A 23,546-nucleotide genomic window follows, 5' to 3' on the forward strand; every position below is an offset into this window, starting at 1 on the left:
AAAAGGGCGGAGCCACGCCCATTTTGAAATTTTCTTTTATTTTTGTATTTTGTTGCACCATATCATTACTGGAGTTGAATGTTGACATAATTTACTTATATACTGTAAAGATATTCAATATTTTGTTATAATTTGAATTTTAAAACTTTCTTTTTTAAGTGGGCGTGTTCGTCATCCGATTTTGCTAATTTTTATTTAGCACACATATAGTAATAGGAGTAACGTACCATGATAGCTTCAACGACTTCCAAATTACAGCTTGAAAAACTTTTAAATTACCTTCTTTTAAAAGTGGGCGGTGCCACGCCCATTGTCCAAAATTTTACTAATTTTCTATTTTGCGTCATAAGGTCAACGCACTTACCAAGTTTCATCGCTTTATCCGTCTTTGGTAATGAATTATCGCACTTTTTCGGTTTTTCGAAATTTTCGATATCGAAAAAGTGGGCGTGGTTATAGTCCGATTTCGTTCATTTTAAATAGGGATCTGAGATGGGTGCCCAGGAATTTACATACCAAATTTCATTAAGATACCTCTAAATTTACTGAAGTTATCGTGTTTACGGACGGACGGATGGACATGGCTAAATGAATTTCTTTTTTCGCCCAGATCATTTTGATATAGTCTATATCTATCTCGATTAGTTTATGCCGTTACGGGTTACCGTTATGCGAACAAAATTAAAATACTCTGTGAGCTCTGCTCACCTGAGTATAAAAATAGCACTTATTAGTTGATACAGCGCAAGCGATGCAATGAACACCAAAACTGGCATAACGATAATTTTCCAGTTAAAGAAGAAAATAATGACACCGAAATTTAAGGGGCAGTTAGAGATGTGTGCTGTGAATTGGTTTCTGGAAAAAACAGATTTTGAAAAATTTTAAGTTATGACTCTTTTGCAGTTAGTCTGCGATATAATTCTTAATTTTACTGCCAAAATACGTTAAAAAAAATTGATAGGGATATCGAAAGTCGTGTTTGGTATCATTATTAATAAACCGTCAACTATTGATGAATATTATAAAAACTAAAAGGTAATTTGCTAAATTTTCGTTTTTTCAATCAATGTTTTGAACTAACCGGGTACGTGCACTGTCAAAAATTTAAACTCGTGCGCTGTCTGCATGTAAACTGTATTTTTTAATTAAAGGGTTATAATATTAATGTTCGCCCTCTGGATTAACACAGCTCTTAACATTTTGGGCGTGTTTTAAACGTCCAAGTGCCAAAGCAAAGAATTAAAAAAGTTTTGTTTTCATCTTTATTTCTAAATAATGGCCACTCTGAATAAACAGTGTCAATTTCGCCCGGCATTGTGTTTTAAGTAGACGAAATGTCTGAGCGTAATTTGAAAATGTCATAGCCCGACGCCGCGTATATCGTCGTCGCTCGGCATTGTGTTTCAAGCATAACTCTCCTTTGCGCGCCTAGCCTAGAGAGTTACAAACAAGCATACATACAAGTGAAAAATATATAGCGTGTTAAAAATTACTTGCCGTTCTGCAAGTGGGCGTCAGTCTAATGAAATGAGCCATAAGCACTACTAACTTTTTGACCGCAACTGTATGTGCTAGTTATAATATTATTATGTAATATATTTATTTCATTACCTTTTAGGATCATATTCAGCTGTACTTTGAATCATCATTTCCAAGATTTTGTCCTCTTCACTACCCTTCATTTTCGATAGGTCTAATGAGTTGCCATCTCCTCGCGATGTTGTTCTAACCTGCTGGGTCTTTTCTATGCTTTGTGGATTCCAAGCCTTTTTTGGCTGAGATATTGGTATCCGAGCTATTATAAGTGACGTATTCTTCGGGATCAACACCGAATCATCTTGATATTCTGCGATTGAAAGAAATTTAGGTTTTGTTTATTTACATATTTTTTGATTTAGTGTATAGTTTTTCCGATATTTACAGACTAGATAACAATTTTTAACATTAAACATAGAGCAACAAAATTAATTTAACTATATGAGCTACAACCAGTAGCAATAAACTTACAGACTACGCACTTCTATATATGTCTAGCATGGGCCCTATTCAGTAACTATGAGTTTTGAAATGTACATTTTTCTTTCATACTATGAAGAAAAAGTGTACATTTTAAAACTCAGATACTGAATAGGGCCCCAGAGTGACATTTTCCTAGGAATATATATCATTTAGCAATGATCTAAGATAAGACTTAAATCTGACATTGCTTAATAATGTAACGAATATTAGCATCACTAATTGATACTCACATCCCTAAGGTTATTAAATACAGGCACAACAGCAATAAAGCAGGCTGCCACTCTTCTCTCTCAATCAAATCAATCATCATTTACTCACATTCTTGCGAGGCTATTTAGAGATACGCACAAACACATTTAGTCATCAGCTGAAATAGTACTCACATATACACACGCATATGGTTACAAGTATACCTGTATACGGCTGGTGACCAAGCAACTTCATGAAATTACTAGACCTTAGGAGAAATGGATGAACGAGGCCACAGAGAGTATAAAAGCAGCGCAAGCTGAGGAATCAGTAAGCAGTTTGATTTAAACACACAATTAGTTGTGAAGCAAGAGTTTTTGTGAATTATTTATTCAACATTTTAGCGATTCGAACGTTAGCAGAAGGTGTAAAATAAGCGGAGTTTCACTAAATTCGTTATGTTTTGTTTTACTGGTCTGTAAATAATTAATTATTATATTAATTTGTTGTCTTCAAGACCAAGTTTATTATTTTTGTAAAATGTATATTTTTACAAGTTATATTATATAAGTTATTATACATAGAAAACGAGTAAATTAGAAAAAACAAAGTTCATAGACCGTATAGCCGACTATTTCAAAAAAAACCCATACATACATTTTACAAAAATAATAAACTTGGTCTTGAAGACAACAAATTAATATAATAACTAAATTCGTTACGATAAAAATATCAGTGGCAATGCTTTATACTATATAGTTTCTTCTTAAACTGAAGTTATCAGCAGATATGCGGAAAAATCCACAAGTATTTTTAATTACGGCTTTAATGTAAATATATAATGCTGAAATTATAATTTTGGCAATGGAGAAAAATAGCACAAGAGTAAACCAAGAACGGCAAAATACATATTCAGCAAAGCTTCTGTCATTAAAAACATAGCCTTCTGGCTATATCACATGCATTTAAATTAGGCTTGGTCAGTGATAGCCAATGTAGGAAGTGCGGGTTGGAGGAAACGATCGAGCACGTTCTGTGCTCGTGCCCTACGCTTGTCAGGCTAAGACTCCAACTATTAGGATTGATACAGCTGTCAGATCTAGAAGCAGCAAGTGGCTTAAGTCTTAGGAAGCTTCTAGTATTTGCCAAGAAGACGGAGTTATTTTATAACATAGGTCCTGGTTTTTGATAGGGTTTTTCAGTTTGGTCGTTAAAACAAACTTCTGGTAACACTACGGACTCATTCAGTCTATGTGAGCTCCTCATGGACCGGCCAGTTCAACCTAACCTAACCAGCGAAGATATAGCTCGAATTCTACGACAGTCGTTTTCGCAAATGTAGTTTCGTGAAATCAACTTTGACAATATAAAATTTTTCTTTTCTCCCTTTAAGTTGGGTTAGTTTAATAACTGTGGATCGACAAAAATTATCAGACCGACACTTGGGCCACGCAAATGGGCGCATTGGATTTGCCTAAATGGTCACTACCTCCCTAAGCCAGACATTGTGGTGTTTGTGGTTTACAATTACTTTATAGATACGATTTGTAACGGCGGTACCGGATGGAACATTTTGTCTCGACTTTGATTCAATGTTTTTGTAATTTTCTCTTTAGCTAGTAACTATACACATTTTTCAAAATTATCTGTATTATATGTTTTTATGAGAAAATGTGATCCAATTTCCACCTTAATGTAACTTTTATATTTAACAACAGAAAAGTAGATGATCATTTAGGCATGTGGCGGGTGGGATCAGTTTCATTGGATGCGCATAATCTATATATATATAAATCAAATTCTGTGTGTGTGTTCGCTATGGAAACGTATTTCCCACACTTCAATCATCACCAAATTTTGGCTATAGGTTCCTTCGATCAGCACGAATGTTTTAGGCTAAAAATAATTTCGGTATATATAAAAGAGGCGTGGCACCTCCCATACAAATGGAATCTTTGGTACTGCATAACTCTGAAGGTATACAATCCAGAACAGTGAAATTCAATAAGGAGTTATATGAAGTCAATCCCTAACACCACCAAGAAAATGTGGAATTAGCCAAAAGGGGCGTGGCACCTCCCATACAAATGAAATATATCATACTGCATATCTCTGGATGTAGTAATGATAGGATAATGAAAATTGGTAAGGAGCTATATGACTAAGTCCTAACACTTCCAGCAAAATGTGGAATTGGGAAAAAGGGGCTGCCGTACAAACTTAGATTATTTTAACACCTAAAGCTTGACTGCATTGTTGAGTTTGGCTGTTGTTCCTTTTGGACCTTTAGTAATCTGCCGCCGTTAAAAAAATATGTTAGCTTCGGTCTATCTACATCTACATATCTATAAAAATCAAATTGTGTGTGTGTTCCCTATGGAAACGTATTTCCCATACTTCAATCATCACCAAATTTTGGCTATAGGTACCTTCAATCAAGGGGAAGGTTTTTCATATTTCAGAATTAAGAATTTTAGATCAAATTTTTTTTGCTATGCGAACGAGCAATCTTAGCTCCCAAAATTGATCGTATTCAAAACCAAATTCCTGGTGAAGTGACGAAATATAAATCGATCGTCACAGTTAGAGATGAAGATCAAATTGTGAATTATCCAATAGAATTTCTCAACTCGTTAGAACCACCAATTATGCGTCTTCGGAATTTAGACCCAACAAAATTATGCAATGGAGCCAGACTTTGCGTTAAAAAATTAATACCGGATGTAATCGAAGCAACGAAGGACAATCGCTTACTGTTGCAGGATTAAATTTAGAGAGTCCATGCGTTTCCCATGACCAGCTATATGTTGCTTGCTCTAGAGTTCGAACGCCAAAAAATTTGTTTATCTTTGCACCGAACGAAAAAACCAAAAATATTGTGTACCCCCTTGTATTAGAATGGAATACAATAATAAAATGTTTTAAACGAAAATTTCGCCAAATATGCGTACATAATTAAATTCAATTTACAGAACAATAAACTAAATTATCAACAAACAAAACAGAAAAAATTACGCAACATTCATTCGATCTCGGGCGTTACAACGTAACAATAAGATATTGAAATATTTTTTATCACAACAATGAATTAGTATTAACAGTCGGTTTCGGCATGCGTACAAATATTTGAACTTAAACTAAAAACTTAAACTAAGCCATATCAATGCGTAATTATCGTAATTATCGTAGTATGAAGAAAGTTACACTGTTTTAATATAATAATAAATTAAATACACAATGAATAAGTGAGAAAATAGGAATGTAGTCAAGATAAAGATATAAATAGATAGATATAGATATTCGGATATTTTAGTGGTAAGATTCGGTTTTCAAGTAGAAAAGTAGCTAAGAAGGATTCTCCTATAGTTGTTTTGGTTTAGGGTATTTTTTAAAGCAGCAGGAATGGAGTTCCAGAGACGCGCAGCGTTGACAAAGAACAGTCTCGTGGAATTAACATAGTTAAATAAAGGAATAGTTAAATTAAATGAACGAGTGGATTTACTAAACACAAGTTTGTTATATAAATACAACGGCGTTTGTTGTTGAATTAGTCGGTAGAGAAAAATGCAACTTCTAGCCTTCTGATAATTGAATATACTACAACCTAGAAGTTTAGACTTCCAGGCCGAAATATGGTCAAACTTTCTCAACCCAACGTAACGCGTGACATAATTAAACGCAACATCAATTTTGTGAGCAGATATAGAGTCTAACTTGTTATACACTAGCTCAGAATAGGTTAGTATAGGTAGAATGAGTTGCATGGCTAATTTTTTCCTGATTTGAAAAGGCGTGTAGGTTGCAGACTTCCGTAAACTACGCAAGGTACCATAAACCTTACCCACAGCAGCATTTATGTGGTCACAGCAAGTGAGATTAGAGTTAGTTATGTATCCAGATTCTTGACTTTATTGACAGTTTTTAAAGGTGTGCTCGCAATGCATATTGGAGGAATGCTAATGTTAGAGAGATTTTTCTTAGAAATATGCAACACATATGATTTGGCAGCAGTAAGGCATAGGCCGTTGTCTCTCGCCCAACAAGATATTGACGTTAAATCACTATTAACTTTAAGACATAAATCACTCATATCACATAAATTGCTAGACAAGTACAGCTGAATATCATCAGCATATGCGTGCATACTTACAAATTTACATACATGAAACACATCATTGACAAATAAACTGAACAACAGAGGGCCAAGTATGTACCCTTGGGGAACACCTGAGGTTATACACTTTTTCTCCGACACACTATTACCATTACAAACAAACTGAGACCTGTCTGATAGGTAACTCCCAATAATTTTCCGTGCAGTGCTACCAAATCCAAAATATTTTTCTAGCTTATAACAAAGCAAATTGTGATCAACCGAGTCGAATGCTTTCGAAAAATCAAGCAAACACAGCAGCGAAAGTTGACCTTTGTCAAAAGGCAAGCGAATATCATCCAATATTTTTATAACAGCCGTAGAACAGCTGTGCTTAGCTCTAAATCCTGACTGATTTGGGGAAAGTAAATTATATTGATGCACATGTGTACTGATTTGCTCAGCAAGCGAGCTCTCAAACACCTTAGACAAAACTGGTAAAATGCTTATTGGCCTAAAATCACCTGGAGAACTTGCTATTTTATTTTTGGCAACAGGTTTCACCATAGCAACCTTCTACAGGGCAGGGAAACTGGACGTGGTTATTGCATGATTAATTATATGTGTGACAGTGCTCACTGTAGGATTCTTATTATTTTCATTTAACTTTGTGTTTAAGTTACTTTGAATTTTGTAATTTTGAAATGTTTTACCAATTTTTAATATTCAAAATTGATTTTGTGATTATCAAAAATTATTATTACAAAAAGAAATTGTCTTGAATATAAACTTAATAAAAGATAAATATCTATCAAAATAAAAATTACATTTTATAAAATAATATATATTAAATAGAAATTTATTAATTTAGTCAGATCTGTATATTCAGTACGAGAAAGTCGCGTATACGCCTAGTGGTTACACGGGAAGTCTAAACAATTGGATCTGTACATTCAGTATGAGAAAGTTGCGTATACGCCTAGTGGTTACACGGAAAGTCTAAATAACATATTTTCATATAACCACAATTGGCGATCCCGCCTTTTGTCGAGTTCAGTTGCAGATACATAGAAGTACTAATATTACAGACGGATGTTCAATTCGATTTGCCACACCAGAGCTGAAAAGATAACATAGAAGTACTAATATTACAAACGGACATTCAATTCAATTAAAATCTAGAGCATATTTTGCCACACCAGAGCTGAAAAGATAGTGACACCATAACTGATAAAGTTCTAACAAGTTGAAATACAAATAGTTCTTGTATAACAAAAACGGAAACGTTAGCCTAACGCAGTGAACTTCCTTTGGAACTACTTTTCCGTTTTTGTGTTCCATTTAAGTGTAAAAAAAAGCAATAAAAACATCAGAACATTACCAATAATGCTCTTTACACAATTGCAACGTCATCATCGAATCTTGGATTGTATGTAGTTGACAAGCGTTAAATCAAAATAACGCAAATACATATAACACAGAAAAAGAAACACAAACATTGAACGTTGTTTGCGTAAAAGATTGGTGGTAGTGAAACGTTGGTAGTCATATTTAATATTGTTTTATAATATCATTTATGTATTAATGTTATTCTTTTTCTAATTTAATATCACTTCTGTGTAATTCAATTACTCAGATATAAATTTACATACTATTAATTTTTCTTTTGGTCAATAATAAAGATTTATTTATTTTTATCTGGTAAAAATTTTTAAATTGTAAACGCTCTTTTCCAGAGATCTTAAATATTATTTTTAATTATCACCAAAAACATCTATTTCTGAGAATTTATTTCAATTAATATAATTTATTATGTATCATACACCAACACACCACAGACATTCATCTACATCAACACATCAAATTAACGATTCGCTTATCAATTTAGAAGATGGTTCTTCACAAAATGATCTAATAAATCCGTATGCGAATCAAAACAATAATGAAATTTTTTCTACTTCAGTAAAACTTCCTCAATTTTGGACAAATTGCCCTGAAGCATGGTTAATACATGCTGAAATGCAGTTTAATACCATAAAAATTACTCAAGAAACAACTAAATATGAGTATATTATTATTGCATTACCTCAGGAAGTCATAATGACCATTTTAGATTTTATTCAAAATCCACCAGAAACAAATAAATATTCTGCATTAAAACAAATTTTGATTGAAAAGCATTCCATAAGTGAGAATGCGAAATTAGATAAAGTGTTGTCCGATTCTGAAATGGGTGATCGCAAACCTTCGGAATTTTACCGATCTTTAGTTCTACTTTCTGGTTCTAATTTTAGCCAAGAAGTTTTAAAGAAACTTTGGATGCGAAAATTACCCAAAAACTTGAATGTAATTTTAACAAGTTCAAATTCCAATGACATAAATGATCTAACCAAATTAGCTGATAATGTTTGGGAAGTTATCAGTAAAAATGAAGTTGCTTTGATAAACAATTCTCAAAATTCTAAAGGAGAAAATGCTATTATTACTAATTTGGTTAAGACAACATCTTTAATTTGTGAAAATTTTCAAAAATTATCTTTGGAATTAAGTGAAATTAGGAAAGAAATTAATCAGAATTATTCAAGATCACGTTCAACAAGTAGAAATAGTTATAGAAGTCCTGTTATATATCGTTCAAAATCTCGTGATAATCCCAACTGGTTATGTAGATATCACTACAAATTCGGAAATAAAGCTAGGAGATGTGAAGAACCGTGTGGGTTTGTGAAAAATAGTACTCCAAAAAACTAAAATGTTCCGTTGTTGCAGCGACGAATAATGGAATTTCAGAAGTATCAACTCGTCGTTTATTTATATTTGACAAAGAAAATAAATTAAATTTTTTGATTGATAGTGGAGCAGAAATTTCAGTGCTTCCAGTTTCAAAATTCTCGTGTACAAAAAAATCTTCTGATATTATCTTAACAGCAGCTAATGGTTCAACGATTTTTACATATGGAAAAAAACTTATAAATGTTAATTTAGGTTTAAGGAGAGAATTTCCTTTTGTGTTTTTGATCGCTGATATAGCAAAACCAATTATAGGTGCAGATTTTTTATGCAAATATGGACTTCTTATTGATATTAAAAACAAACGTTTAATAGATCCATTAACAAATTTATCAGTTAACACAATTTGGTACTATTGTAACATCTCTCTTCCAAAATTTTTTTCAGTAGAAAATCAATACACAAAATTGTTGAAAGAATTTCCTTCTCTTATAGAAGAGCCAAATTATTCAAAACCAGTTAAACATACCACAGTTCATAGATTAGTTACAGGAGGTAATCTTCCTTTCTCAAAACCCAGACGTTTAGACCCAATCAAATTTAAGGTAGCTAAAACTGAATTTGATTTTCTTGTAAAAACTGGAATTTGTAGACCATCAAATTCCTCTGTAGCATCACCACTTCATTTAGTACCAAAAAAAGAGAGTAATGATTGGCGTCCCTGTGGTGATTTTAGAAGACTTAATACTGTTACTGTTCCTGACCGCTATCCTTTACCACATATTCAAGATTTTAATATGAATCTAAGAAATAAAAAGATATTTTCAAAGTTGGATCTTGTTAGAGCGTATCACCAAATACCAATGGCAGAAGATATTTACAAAACAGCGATTACTACTCCTTTTGGTATGTTCGAGTTCATTCGAATGCCTTTCGGCTTGAGGAACTCAGCACAAACTTTTCAAAGATTCATCAATGAAGTTGTAGGTAAATTAGATTTTGTTTTCACGTACATTGATGATCTTTTAGTTGCAAGTGAGAGTGAAGAGCAACATTTTAAAGATCTACGTATACTTTTTGAACGTTTGTCTGAATATGGTTTGAATGTTAAACCAAATAAATGTATTTTTGGTGTTACTAGAATTGATTTTCTACGGCATAGTATTTCTGAGTTAGGAATACGTCCATCTGAAGATAGAATAAAAGCTATTCGAGATTTTGAACTACCAAAATCCATTAAACAAACACAAAAGTTTATTGGTATGGTTAATTATTACCATAGATATATTTCACAATTAGCAGAATTTACTGGAGTTATATATGATTTAATTAACAAATCAAGTAAAAAAAGAGACAAAATTCTAGTTTGCGATGATAAATCTATTAAAGCGTTTGAATGCATTAAAGATAAATTTGCATCTAAGATCTTGTTAAATCATTTTAGGAAAGATGCAAAATTGACTTTAACTGTAGATGCATCCAATACGGCTGTCGGTGGTGTTCTACAACAAAATTTTAACAATAAATCTGAGCCTCTCGCATTCTATTCGAAGAAACTTTCTCCAGCTGAAATGAAATATAGTGCTTTTGATAGAGAGCTATTAGCAATTTATCTTAATATTAAGCATTTTCGATACCTATTAGAAGGAAGAGAATTCACTGTGTTTACTGACCACAAGCCTTTAATTTTCGCTCTAAATTCAAAAACTGAACGTAGTCCACGACAAACCAAACATCTTGAATTTATTGCACAATTTACAAGTGATATCCAGCATATTACTGGACAAGCAAATGTGGTAGCTGATACTTTATCTAGGGCATTTGAAATAGAAACAATTCAAAATGCAGAACTTAATTTTAAAATTTTAGAAAAGGAACAACAACAAGATGATGAACTAAACAACCTTGTATCTCAACAATCATTTCAAAATTTAAAATTAGTTAAAATTCCTGTTTTAAATTTCAATATATGGTGTGAATCATCTGGAGATTATCCTAGACCGTTCGTTCCAAATAATTTACGAAAAACAGTATTTGATAAGTTACATGGAATAGTACATCCGGGTACTAAAGCCACCCGACGTCTAATTATAAAAAAATATTTTTGGCCAAACATGAATAAAGAAATTAATAGATGGTCTAAAGAATGTATTAGTTGTCAAAAATCTAAAGTTTATCGACATACGAAATCACCAGTTAGTAAAATTTCAATACCGAACAAAAGATTCGAACATATTCATTTAGATATTGTAGGACCTTTACCTATTTCAAAGGGACATCGCTATATTTTGACTATTATCGATAGGTTCACACGTTGGCCAGAAGCATACGGATTAAGAGAAATTTCTGCAGAAACAATTGCAAATAAATTTTTACGTGAATATATATCTCGGTTTGGTGTACCTCTAGAAATAACTACTGATCAGGGTGCTCAATTTACTTCAAAATTGTTTACAGAATTAACAAAGTTATTAGGCAGTCATCAAATTACAACGTCAGCTTATCATCCTCAAGCGAATGGCATGGTAGAGCGATTTCATAGGCAATTGAAATCTTCTTTAATGGCTACAAATGGAACCAGAGATTGGTATGGAGAGCTACCTCTAATACTGTTGGGCTTGCGATCAACATTTAAAGAAGATATTTCGGCTACACCGGCTGAAATGGTTCTTGGACAAAATTTACGATTATGCGGTGAACTTATTGTTCCAACATCTGAAAATCCATCATCAAATGAAATTTTGGGTAAATTACGTGAAAAATTTAGAAATGTTCATTCGAGTTTAAATCATCATAACTCTAATGTTGGTTTTTATGTTCCGAAAGATTTACAAACATGTAAATTTGTTTTTGTTCGTTTAATTAATAAGCGTTCTTTACAACAACCGTATGAAGGTCCATACAAGGTACTTGAAAAAAACAAGAAGTATTTTAAAATATAAGTTGATAATGAAATCAAAACTATCCCGATTGACAGGTTAAAACCAGCGATTATTGAAACGTTATCTAACAACCCTAACACTCATCACAATAACATTAGAACAAAAAAGAAAGTCACATTTAGTTTATTTAATGTTAATTCTCTGGAAGGGGGAGTAATGTAGGATTCTTATTATTTTCATTTAACTTTGTGTTTAAGTTACTTTGAATTTTGTAATTTTGAAATATTTTACCAATTTTTAATATTCAATATTGATTTTGTGATTATCAAAAATTATTATTACAAAAAGAAATTGTGTTGAATATAAACTTAATAAAAGATAAATATCTATCAAAATAAAAATTACATTTTATAAAATAATATATATTAAATAGAAATTTATTAATTTAGTCAGATCTGTATATTCAGTACGAGAAAGTCGCGTATACGCCTAGTGGTTACACGGGAAGTCTAAACAATTGGATCTGTACATTCAGTATGAGAAAGTTGCGTATACGCCTAGTGGTTACACGGAAAGTCTAAATAACATATTTTCATATAACCACACTCACAATAAACGGCAAAATAATTTTTATAAATTTAATCGGAATACCATCAAATCCTATTGCGTTTGTTTTTATTTTGTGAATACATCTTATAATATCACATTCCGATACCGACGACAACGCAAAGGTATTACCAGTAAAGCATGCAGAAGCACACGGCTGGACATCCAATAAGTTCAAACTATTCATAGGGTTATTTAGAAATGCATTGTTTAAGTTATCAGCACTGAGAGTACATTCATGGACGGCTTTACCACAGGCACGTAAACTTGTTAAGTTTCTCCACAAGGTACTTGATGGAAGTGCTGGATCTAACTTACATGAAAAATATTTTGACTTTTCCCATGTATAATCATTGTAGCACGGTTCCTTGCAGCTTTATACAATTCCCAGTCCGTATACCCCTTTTTCTTTTCCAGCTACGGTACGCCTTATTACGTGCTTTAATTGCAGCCAATACTCTACTATTAAACCATGGGCATGACGCTGACCTAACTTTACGAGTGCGAACAGGTTATCATAAGCCTCCATAATTCTATTATTTAGAAATTCTAATTTGTCGTTTACATCCGGAAGTTGCCAACATTCACACCAATTTACAAAGGATAGGTCAGAAAATAAAGCATTATTGTCAAGTGATCGGTAGTCTCTAAAGGTATATATACTACTTATGTTAGAACGGTCAAAACTTATATCTAGTGAACAATAAATAAGGTCATGGTCTGATAAAAAAGCAATCTGGTCAAAGTTTAAAAGAATTACGGGGTCAGAAATAATAAAATAATCTAACAAACTCGGAACACAGTGTCTGGCATACCTTGTAGGTACAGATTTATTGACAACAGAAAGCCGCAGCTACATATATGATCCAGTAGACTGTCACTACACATCTCACGAACTTGACATTTAAATCACCACACATAACTAAATAATCATAATCTACAGCATAAGAGGACAAAGACGAAAACAGTGTATCAAGACAAATATACTTATGAGGATTGTAAACACACGACACTAGGACTTTGGTACAGCTGTCATATAGCTCAACAAAAAAAAAATTCTCCGCATTCACCTTCAGATTTTAAAATGGGTTTTATATTAATATTATTTTTACAGAATACAGCCACACCTCCTCCTCTCTTATGCTTTCTGTCATTTCGAATGATCTTGTAGTTGGGGATATTAAAATAAGAGTCATCCATATCTTGTGAAAACCATGTCTCAGTCACACAAATGACATCAACAGCAGAATTCTCGAACACAAATCTAACATAATCTATCTTGTCGCTATTAAAACTTCTTGCGTTAAACTGCACTATGTTAAAGCCCTTATACTGCTTGCACAACACATTAATCATAGCAACACTGTTATCAACAGCGCCACGCTCCCCTCTGCTAAATACCATAAACAAACACATAACCCAAAACAACTAAGAAGTCAAAAAGATATTAGGAGGACTCATGTAACCGTATAAATGCCTTATAAAGTGTGTAAACGTATAAATTTATCTACTGCGTAAACGAGCTGTCAAATTTTGTATGAAAAATCATGGTTATCGTGTTAACGGACGGACGGACGGACGGACGGGCATGGCTCAATCAAATTTTTTTTCGATACTGATGATTTTGATATATGGAAGTCTATATCTATCTCGATTCCTTTATACCTGTACAACCAACCGTTATCCAATCAAAGTTAATATACTCTGTGAGCTCTGCTAAACTGAGTATAACAAATACATTCATGCGTATGCATATACATATGTAATAGAGGTTTACGCCGATCACTATTTCGGCGGCGGCGTGGGCGGCGCGCCGGTGTACGCGGGTGTTCTTGCTTTGAAACGTTTTTTTTTTTTCTATTGAAAAAAATAATATTTAGGAAAGGTTTTGTTTGTATGTATTTAAGGGAATCAACGTATTGGCGATTTCGGAAAGATACGGGGTTTTTGCCTCAAAGTCTCGCGAATCGTTCAAAAAATTTCAAGAGCATCTCCTTACGGAGGGACTGTCCTTCGTTCACTTACTCCAGGGAGGCTTCGAACCTAGCCCCGGTCTAAGGGACTGTTAATGCTGCGTCTGCCGAAAAAAATGAGGTACTTAAAATGGTCATACTTTTGTCTGTATGTCTCGTACAAAGCGTAGTTTCACGGAAGGAGATGTTCTGGTCTAACTTCTAATACTCGTTATCGACACGATTTCTTTTAATTATTTGTGACCCCTTTGCTGGTCACGCACAAAGGCGACTTACGGTTGCTATTAATGGTCTTTTAATACTCATGGCACATTTTTAACGATGAGCACCAACGCTGGCCTATTGTTAATCGCGCCGACGGGGGCATCTAGTTTTTTCGGCTCTTTTAAGAGCTATAATTCCCGAAGTGCGAACAGTAGCAATCCTGTCCACCACCAGTCGCTACCACGAATCCTGGCCCTCATACAACATGCCAGCACAGAAGCTATAGAACTGCGACTTCGAACTCATACCTTCGTGAACGTTACTAGAAGCTCTATGTATAGCTCCGAAGACTTTCTAACGGATTTTTTTTTTTTTTGTCGCGCTATACTGCCGAGGAAACACCTTGAAACGTTGACTATTCGGCCAAGGATGCCGCCCTCGAAATCATAAGCAGTCCAAGTGGATATTATTGCATAACTCAAGGAGGAAAATAGTATAATCCTACATAATTTAAATTTTACAAGGACCCTGGATACTTTTTTTAAATGTAGACGTAGATGTTTGTGTTCGAAACATTGATTTCAATAGTCTTCGCTAAACCAAAACGATATTTTAGAATGAAAGTCGACCGTTTTAAGTTGAAAGATGTTAAGGTTATACGCTCAGTTCGAACTGTTGTTTTCCGGACTTTTGATAGAAGAATTCATTATGAATAACCGCGTAGCTTCAGTTTTCAAACTAGTTCGACTGTCCACTATGTTAGAGTAGTAGCATACCCGGTCATATGTTCGACTGTATTGGGAAAACTTTTGCTTCACCACTTTGAGTGTTCTTGCGAAGGACAAAGCCTCACCTTGTAAATATATGTGCCTACGTATTCACATATGTAACAGGGGCCGACACGTGTAGGTGATATTTAAACTTGGTTGACAGGCTATATTCAATGTGATTCACTCCAAGGGACTAGTTGGGATAGGGCCGCCAACTTTAGGAAATGTCAAAACGGTAGACTTGGGTGTTGAATGATGAAGTGTGAAAATCAAAATTAACACATCGGGCGCTATTTTAAAGTTTCGCAAATAAACAACAGATGTTTGAATATAAGGCCAAGTGATTTTTCAAACCATTCTATCTTCAACTTAAGTATGAGATAATCATTTCAAAGGGGAGTTTAAATCCCTGGGACTTACTAAAGGATTTTGCATAACTGATTTCGCTTATTATTCCCAATCGGAATATAGAATTTTTGAAAAAATCAGCATTTTTCTCGGGTAACTTGCTTGTTTAACAACAGAAGGACAATTTGAAAACATGTTCCACTTGGGTCATTTTATTTGAATTCATTGTGCCTTCTTAATTTTTTTTTTTAATTATGCAGTGTGCATTTAAATTTTTTATATAATTTTTCTTTTAGTGTTTTGTTTTAATAAATTATTGAATTGGGTAATGCAAAATCCGTGTTAAGCTGACATTGAAAGCGCTTATTTTTTAAATTACTTTTGACCGGGTAGAAAGAGTTACATAACGCAATTGGATTCTTATAACTGGCAGTGATGCGCATCCGTTGATACTTCTTTCGACCATATCCGTCCAATTTTCGACATGAACAATAAACGGCCAAGGAGAGGTCAACATACCCCCGGAAATCCAAATCAGTTGACCCATCCGCGCAAAAGTTCATCGCGGAAAGTGACAATCTGATGAGATACTGTGCAAAATTCAACGAAGCACCGATTCAGGATCACACTGAATCGTATCTCATGATAAAGGACAAATCACTAGATGATTATTGGGCACGACTTCAATCGGTTTACGATCTGGTTTTTTCGAAACCAGACGAAAGTTTCCCTGAAGACTTCAAGAGTTCAGTGCAAGGCAAACAATGCGCCTGCCTTGATACGTATGAAGTGACTAAAGCAAAAATTGCCGATCAACTTTCATTGATCAAAATGATGGCAACGCCGAGTCCACCACCCCGCGTGGAACAACCCCCGGCTGAGGCAAATATTTACCTCAAGGTCCCAGCCTGCGACACGGAGATCTTTTATGGTGGATATGAAGAATGGCCCGCTTTTCGTGACATGTTCATAGCGGTGTACATTAACCACCCAAGGCTCTCCCGTGCTCAGAAATTGTACCATCTCCGGTACAAAACGCAAGGCAAAGCCGGCTCCATCGTCAAACAATATGCGTTGAGCGATGATAACTTTGACCTTGCCTGGGAAGCTTTACGGTCACGATACGAAAACAAGCGTATCTTGGTTGACAACCAGATAAAATCCTTACTGACTCTTGCCACTATTCCATCCGAAAATAGTGAGCAACTTCAGAAATTGCAAAATACAATAAACAACTGCCTATCCGTCCTTCACTCCCAAGGAGTTACGACAGACAGTTGGGATCCGATTCTGGTGTACGTTTGTTCATCAAAGCTCCCAGAAACAACCCTGTCACTTTGGGAACAGTCTCTCTCTTCTCGAAGAGATCTACCCTCATGGTCACAAATGAACGACTTTCTCACCTCGAGATATGAAGTCGTTGAAAGGGTCAATAGGCTTCAACCAAGCAAACAAAAACCAGTCGCTCATCAAAATTCTACGCAAAACAGGTCCTTCAACAGGACGCAAACCCTTGTGGCAGAATCTAAAAAGGAAACTTGCCAATGTTGCAACTCCCCGCACCTTATTAGATTCTGTCCACGATTCAAACGAATGTCTGTGCAAAAGCGGACACAATTCATAAAACAAGCTAAGCTGTGTACAAACTGCCTTAGCAGCACTCATATCATCAATGAGTGCACGAGCAAGTGGTCATGTTCGACATGTCATCAACGGCATCACACGCTGTTGCATGCGAGCCCACAAGCTCAACGTTCCACCCCGCGAACGAATGCACCAAACGTGCAGCACACAACTGCTGAGTCAACATCTCCCGTTCGACAAACGCAGAATAGCTCCGATTCTGGCGAGCTACCGTGTTGTTCAAAACACGCACCGGTTCAATCATTGCATGCAGCCAATGATAACCAAATTCTCCTTCCTACTGCTATGGTCGCAGTCGAACACGAAGGGGAATTATTTCAACTGAGAGCCCTTATTGATCAAGGCTCGGAAAGAACTTTCATTTCCTCGAAAGTGCAAAAACGGTTGAAACTTCCATTCCAACATTCAAAGTTCGAAATCTCTGGCATGGGTGGACAAGTCGTACAAAAGTCCTCCAAGCTTTGTCCTTTGACACTGGTTGCATCCAAGGCCATGAAAAGGATAAAGGCTCATGCCATTGTGTTGCCGCAATTGACAAAAAATCTGCCAACATCCACCATTAGTCGCAAAATCTGGCAGCAGTTCAAACTCCTTGAGCTCGCTGATCCCAGTTGCCACACACCAGGTCAGACTGACATGGTCATTTGCAGCGACATACTTCCCCAAATTCTGCTGGAAGGTATAAAAAAGGTGTGCGGTAGCATACTTGCGCAACAAACCATTTTTGGTTGGATTCTCAGTGGTCCAATAACTGAAAATGTTGTGTCATTCTCGACGCAAGTCCAAGCGTCAAACGAGACACTCAGTTCTCAACTGAGAAAATTTTGGGAAGAGGAGGAAATTCCACAACCTCCACAGATATCCCCCGAGGATCAAGCGTGTGAGCAGATATATGCAACAACCACGACACGTGCACCAAACGGTCGATACATTGTGCGACTTCCATTCAAGAAAGAGTTTCCTGAAAAACTCTCCCTCGGCAAATCCCGCCCGGCTGCTCTGCAGCAGTTTTTCAGCATGGAGCGATCGCTTCAGAAAAAGGGGGAGTTAGGTACAATGTACAACAATGTGTTGCAAGAATATCTCGACCTTGATCACATGGAATCTGCCGACCCATGCGAAATAACTTCGAATGGCAAGGTCTTCTCATTTTACTTGCCACATCATGCGGTAGTCAAACCAGACAAGGTCACCACCAAAGTTCGTGTGGTTTTCAACGCCTCTAAAAAATCTGGGTCAGGAAAATCCCTGAATGACGTGCTATACACTGGTCCAACTCTCCAACCAGATCTCATGCTACTAATTCTACAGTGGCGCATGCATAAGTATGTGTTCAATGGAGATATTGAAAAAATGTACCGTCAGATCCTTATACACGAGGACGACAAAGATTTTCAGCGAATCCTATTTCGCAAATCGGCCAACTCCAATGTTAGCGATTTCAATCTAAAAACGGTTACATTCGGCGTCAATTGTGCACCATATCTCGCTATTCGTACCTTGCATCAACTATCCGATGACACGAAAGCGACATTCCCGTTGGCTGCAACAATTCTCAAGACGCAAACTTATGTCGACGACATCCTATCCGGAAGTCATGCCATCGATAACGCCACTGAATCACTCGTTCAAGTGATAAACGCCCTAAAATCAGCTGGTTTCATACTAAAGAAACTAACGGCTAATCACCCGGCCATATTAGAACAGTTTCCGAAGGAGGATCTTCTAGACTCCAACTTCTTGAAATTCGAGAGCACTTCCAATACCAAAACTCTTGGCATTCGATGGAACGCGCTCACGGACAAATTTTCATACACCATTCTGCCGGAACACACCCAAAATGCGGTCACAAAGCGACAAATTTTATCTTCTGTTGCAAAACTGTTTGACCCGGCAGGATGGCTGTCGCCAGTTATGATCCAGGCCAAGATGCTTCTCCAAGAAATCTGGCTGGATGGCAGCGATTGGGATGAAAGCGCCAAACCCGCAACATTATCAAAATGGCAACATTTCGCAGAAAATCTGCCAGCCATTTGCCACATCGAAATCCCTCGATGGGTTAATGCCGTTCCAGGGCAAGACACCCAAATCCACGGGTTCTGTGATGCCTCGGAAAAAGCATATTGCGCAGCGATTTACATCCACACACATGTGGGCAACCAAATAAAATCTTCTCTTTTGGTTGCGAAAGGCAATGTTGCCCCCATAAAAACTGTAAGCTTACCCCGCTTAGAGCTATGTGGTGCAGTCCTACTCGCAAAACTGGCTTCAACTGTTCGAAAACAGCTCGACTTACAAGCATGCAACATATTCTTATGGTCAGATTCTGAGATTGTACTAGCCTGGCTAGAGAAATCTCCATCGACCTGGAAGACTTATGTGGCCAACCGTACCTCTCAAATTCGAGAATATCTTCCCAGCGGCACCTGGCGCCATGTATCTAGCCAAGACAACCCTGCTGATCTTGGCACACGTGGTTGCAATCCGCATGATTTGATAGGCTCTTCACTTTGGTGGCACGGACCACAATGGCTTTCTTGCCACGTTTCGGCATGGCCAAAGCCGAAAGCAGGTAGTGCTTCTCCACCCGAGAAACGCAAGGTCGAAGCATATCACGCACTCGAGGAAGAGGACGATATTCTCCAACGCTTCTCCTCATACTCTCGAGCTCTCCGTGTGATTACATACGTGTTCCACTTTGCGAACAATGCCTGCAGCAAATCCAAATCGGTGGCAACACATAATCCCCATCTGACGTACAAAGAGTTGCAACATGTGAAAACGCGGCTTGTGGCAATGGCACAATCTCGCCATTTCGGGGCGGAAAAGAGCGCCTTACAAAACAATATGCCAATAAGCAAAAAGAGTTCCCTTCTGGCTCTTGACCCATTTCTGGATGGATACGGGCTCCTACGTATCGGTGGAAGAGTGGAACATTCTACAATGCAGTACAACGAGAAGCATCCAGTAATCCTTCCTCCGGATTCAAGGCTCTGCCAGTTGTATCTGGAGTTTTTACACCGCCTGCTTCTTCATGCAGAAATGCGGTTAATGCTCCAAATGGTGAGGCAAGAGTACTACGTACCAAAACTAAAGCCTCTTATAAAGAAATGCATTTTTCAGTGCAAATCTTGCACGCTTTTCAAACAGAAAACGCGCACGCAAATAATGGCAGCTCTACCACCTGAGCGCTGCAATTTCTCACTCCCCTTTTCCACAACAGGAGTAGACTTTGCAGGTCCATTCCAAATAAAAGCATCGGTTCTGAGGTCGACCACTATCATAAAAGGGTACGTGGCTGTATTCGTCTGTTTTTCCACAAAGGCAGTACACCTCGAGCTATGCTCGGACCTTACTACTGAAGCCTTTCGAGCAGCATTCGCCCGATTCGTTGGCAGACGAGGTTATCCCTCAAAAATGATGAGCGACAATGGTAAAACGTTCATTGGCGCTCAGCGCGCACTCGAACGCGACTTCGTTAAATTTCTTAACGAATGCTCTGCGGACATTGTACAGAAATATGCCCCTCAGGGAATAAACTGGCAGTATATTCCACCCAGCGCCCCTCATATGGGCGGCTTGTGGGAATCCGCAGTAAAAAGTTTTAAAACCCACCTCAAAAAAACCGCTGCATCCCACAAGTTTACTTTCGAAGAATTCACGACGCTGTTGGTGCGTATTGAAGCAGTTCTCAATTCGAGGCCTCTCACCTCACTATCCCAGGACCCAGCTGACTTCACAGCGCTCACTCCGGGTCACTTCCTTCGAGGTGCACCGCTATTAGCCATTCCTGAGCCAAACGCGGAAGACCTCTCCTGGATAAATCGATGGGAAAAGCTCAAATCGCTTCATCACCAATTCAGTCGACGCTGGAAAGAGGATTATTTGAAGGACCTTCAGAAACGCCATAAATGGCAAACGCCACAGCGAAATCCTCAACCAGGCGACCTCGTCGTAATTAAAGAAGATTCTCTCCCACCCACCGAGTGGCGTCTGGGACGAATCGAGAACGTTCGCCACGGACCTGACAACCATGTTCGGGTTGTAGAGGTTCGCACCCAAAATGGGCTTGTCATGCGCCCCTTAGTTAAACTGTGCTTTCTTCCAATGGAGCACTCTTCGAGCACAGCGCTCTAACTTATATACGTTTCCCCTGTATAATTAAATTTCCGTATCATCCGCTGTATCCAACTACTTCTCGTTTCTCTCTCTGCTCTTATGCTTTCAGGACGACACCATCATGGCATCTCGACCAGCATGTCCACTGGCTCCCACAACAGAGACCGATAACTGCCTCCAGTGTCGGCTCTGCCACCGCTACCACGCTCTGCGGACCTGCCCGGCTTTTAAGGCGATGCGGCCACCGCAGCGTGCTACCGTGGCCAGGGCACAGGGCTATTGCTATAATTGCTTAGCCCTCACGCATACAACGGGTGAATGCGACTCCCGAGGGTCGTGCAAAATGTGCGGTCTGGCGCATCACACCCTCCTGCACAATGGACCGAAAAGTCAACGTGGTCAAGGAAAGGTCCCAACACAGCAAGCATCCCGGAAGCCGAAACCCAGGCCGAAAAAGAAAAATGAAGAGAGAAAGTCCTCCTGCGCCTGTAGGGCACAAAAGGCGCACCCTGCGACCAAACCCGCAGCAACCCCAAAACCAAAACGGATGGTCAAGCGCACGATCGCGCGCACCCCAGACGGCCTGCAAACGGCGCAAGGCCAACGGCGCAATACCAGTCGCGCTTTGGATACCACCATCCGCGCCTTGCAGGAGCTGCAGAAGGTGCTTACAAGCACCTCCCTGCAGGGCGGGCAGGATGTCTAAGCCGCCGTCACAAATATTTAGACGGCGTCAAATATACGTATGCGCAGCCGTGCGCGGCGAAGTGGAAGACACCAACGAGCGACCACTGCCATCGTCGTCAACGATATTGGGTCAAACCAGTCAAGCATTATTAGCCGGCAATCGCGGACGCGCTTCTTTTATAAATTTAATTAATACTTTGGATTTGCATTTAGTTTGAACACTTATAAATAAAAACTGAATTATAACGTTTTATGAAAAGACCTTTGAACCCATTTATTTAGTGCAGAGTGAAGCGAAGAGAGACCACCATTTGTTCAGCCTAGACAGACTTAAATGAGCCGCCGCCGCCGCCGCGCCGATATTTTTGACATTCGGCGGCGGCGTACAAAAAAGGACGAAAATCGGCGGCGGCGGCGGCGTATATCTCTAATATGTAAGTGTCAAAAACAACACAGCTCATCTATGTGAGAGATCTTCACAGGCGGAGAGTCATCAGATTCCCTTACAAATACGTCGCCTCTCAAAGTGAACGTCGATTTAAACTTGCCTGCCCTCCTTAGTCGTATTGCCTTTTGCAGAATTTTTCTTTTCATCAGCGGCAAACTCTCAAAAATTCTAAATTCTCCATCGAGGCCAATAACGGTCAGAGATAATGCTGCTTTGGTTTGCTTGCGATGCTCACGAAAAGCGCGCAGCGCTTTGTTTCTATCATACGGGCTATTGAATTTGATTATTACCACACTGTTTTCTCTTCGTTGGACTCTAAATATGTCTCGAATTTGAGGCGGGCGAAAGCTAATGGAGAGACAAATCTGATTAAAAACACATTTCAGATCTTCCCCCTCCATGTACGGTAATCCAAAAATTATTGCATCTGCAACAAACTCTGGTGTTGTTTTCTCTGCTTGCATTTCTTCTATTTGAAACTGCAGTTTCTCCATGTTGCTCTTTAGTTCACTGACATCGGCATCCAGCACGATTATACGCTGCTCCGACTAAGTAGCTTTTTTTGACAAAACAGAAACCTCTTCTATTCTTTTTGCCAACTTATTCTCCAGCGACTCAATTTTTTGCGATAAAGAATCAAATAGCGAATGCAGCTTATTGGACTGCTCTTGTATTTTCTCCTCCACCTCACGCAAAGTAGAAACAACTGATGTTAACACAGCATTATCATCCAACTTCGGAGTTTTCGACTGCGGGGTTTTCGGCTGTGGAGAGCCTCTGCTCGAGCGACGCTTGGCGGTGGCGAAGGGAATTGATTGAGGCATCGCAAAT

General features: G+C 37.8%; 1 protein-coding gene across 3 annotated transcripts in view; it reads right to left on the reverse strand.

The window, feature by feature from the left end:
- The window catches only part of snama (something that sticks like glue), a 140,427-nt gene that overhangs the window by 98,196 nt on the left and 18,685 nt on the right, over positions 1-23,546 (reverse strand). For all 3 annotated transcript variants that reach the window (XM_067770818.1, XM_067770817.1, XM_067770816.1), the window contains exon 2: positions 1,615-1,849. In XM_067770818.1, the coding sequence (XP_067626919.1) occupies positions 1,615-1,849 (235 nt within the window). The remainder of the gene's footprint in view (positions 1-1,614; positions 1,850-23,546) is intronic.

The sequence above is a fragment of the Eurosta solidaginis genome, chromosome 3 (genome assembly GCF_040869045.1).
Source record: "Eurosta solidaginis isolate ZX-2024a chromosome 3, ASM4086904v1, whole genome shotgun sequence".
NCBI classification, from domain to species: Eukaryota; Metazoa; Arthropoda; class Insecta; order Diptera; family Tephritidae; genus Eurosta; species Eurosta solidaginis.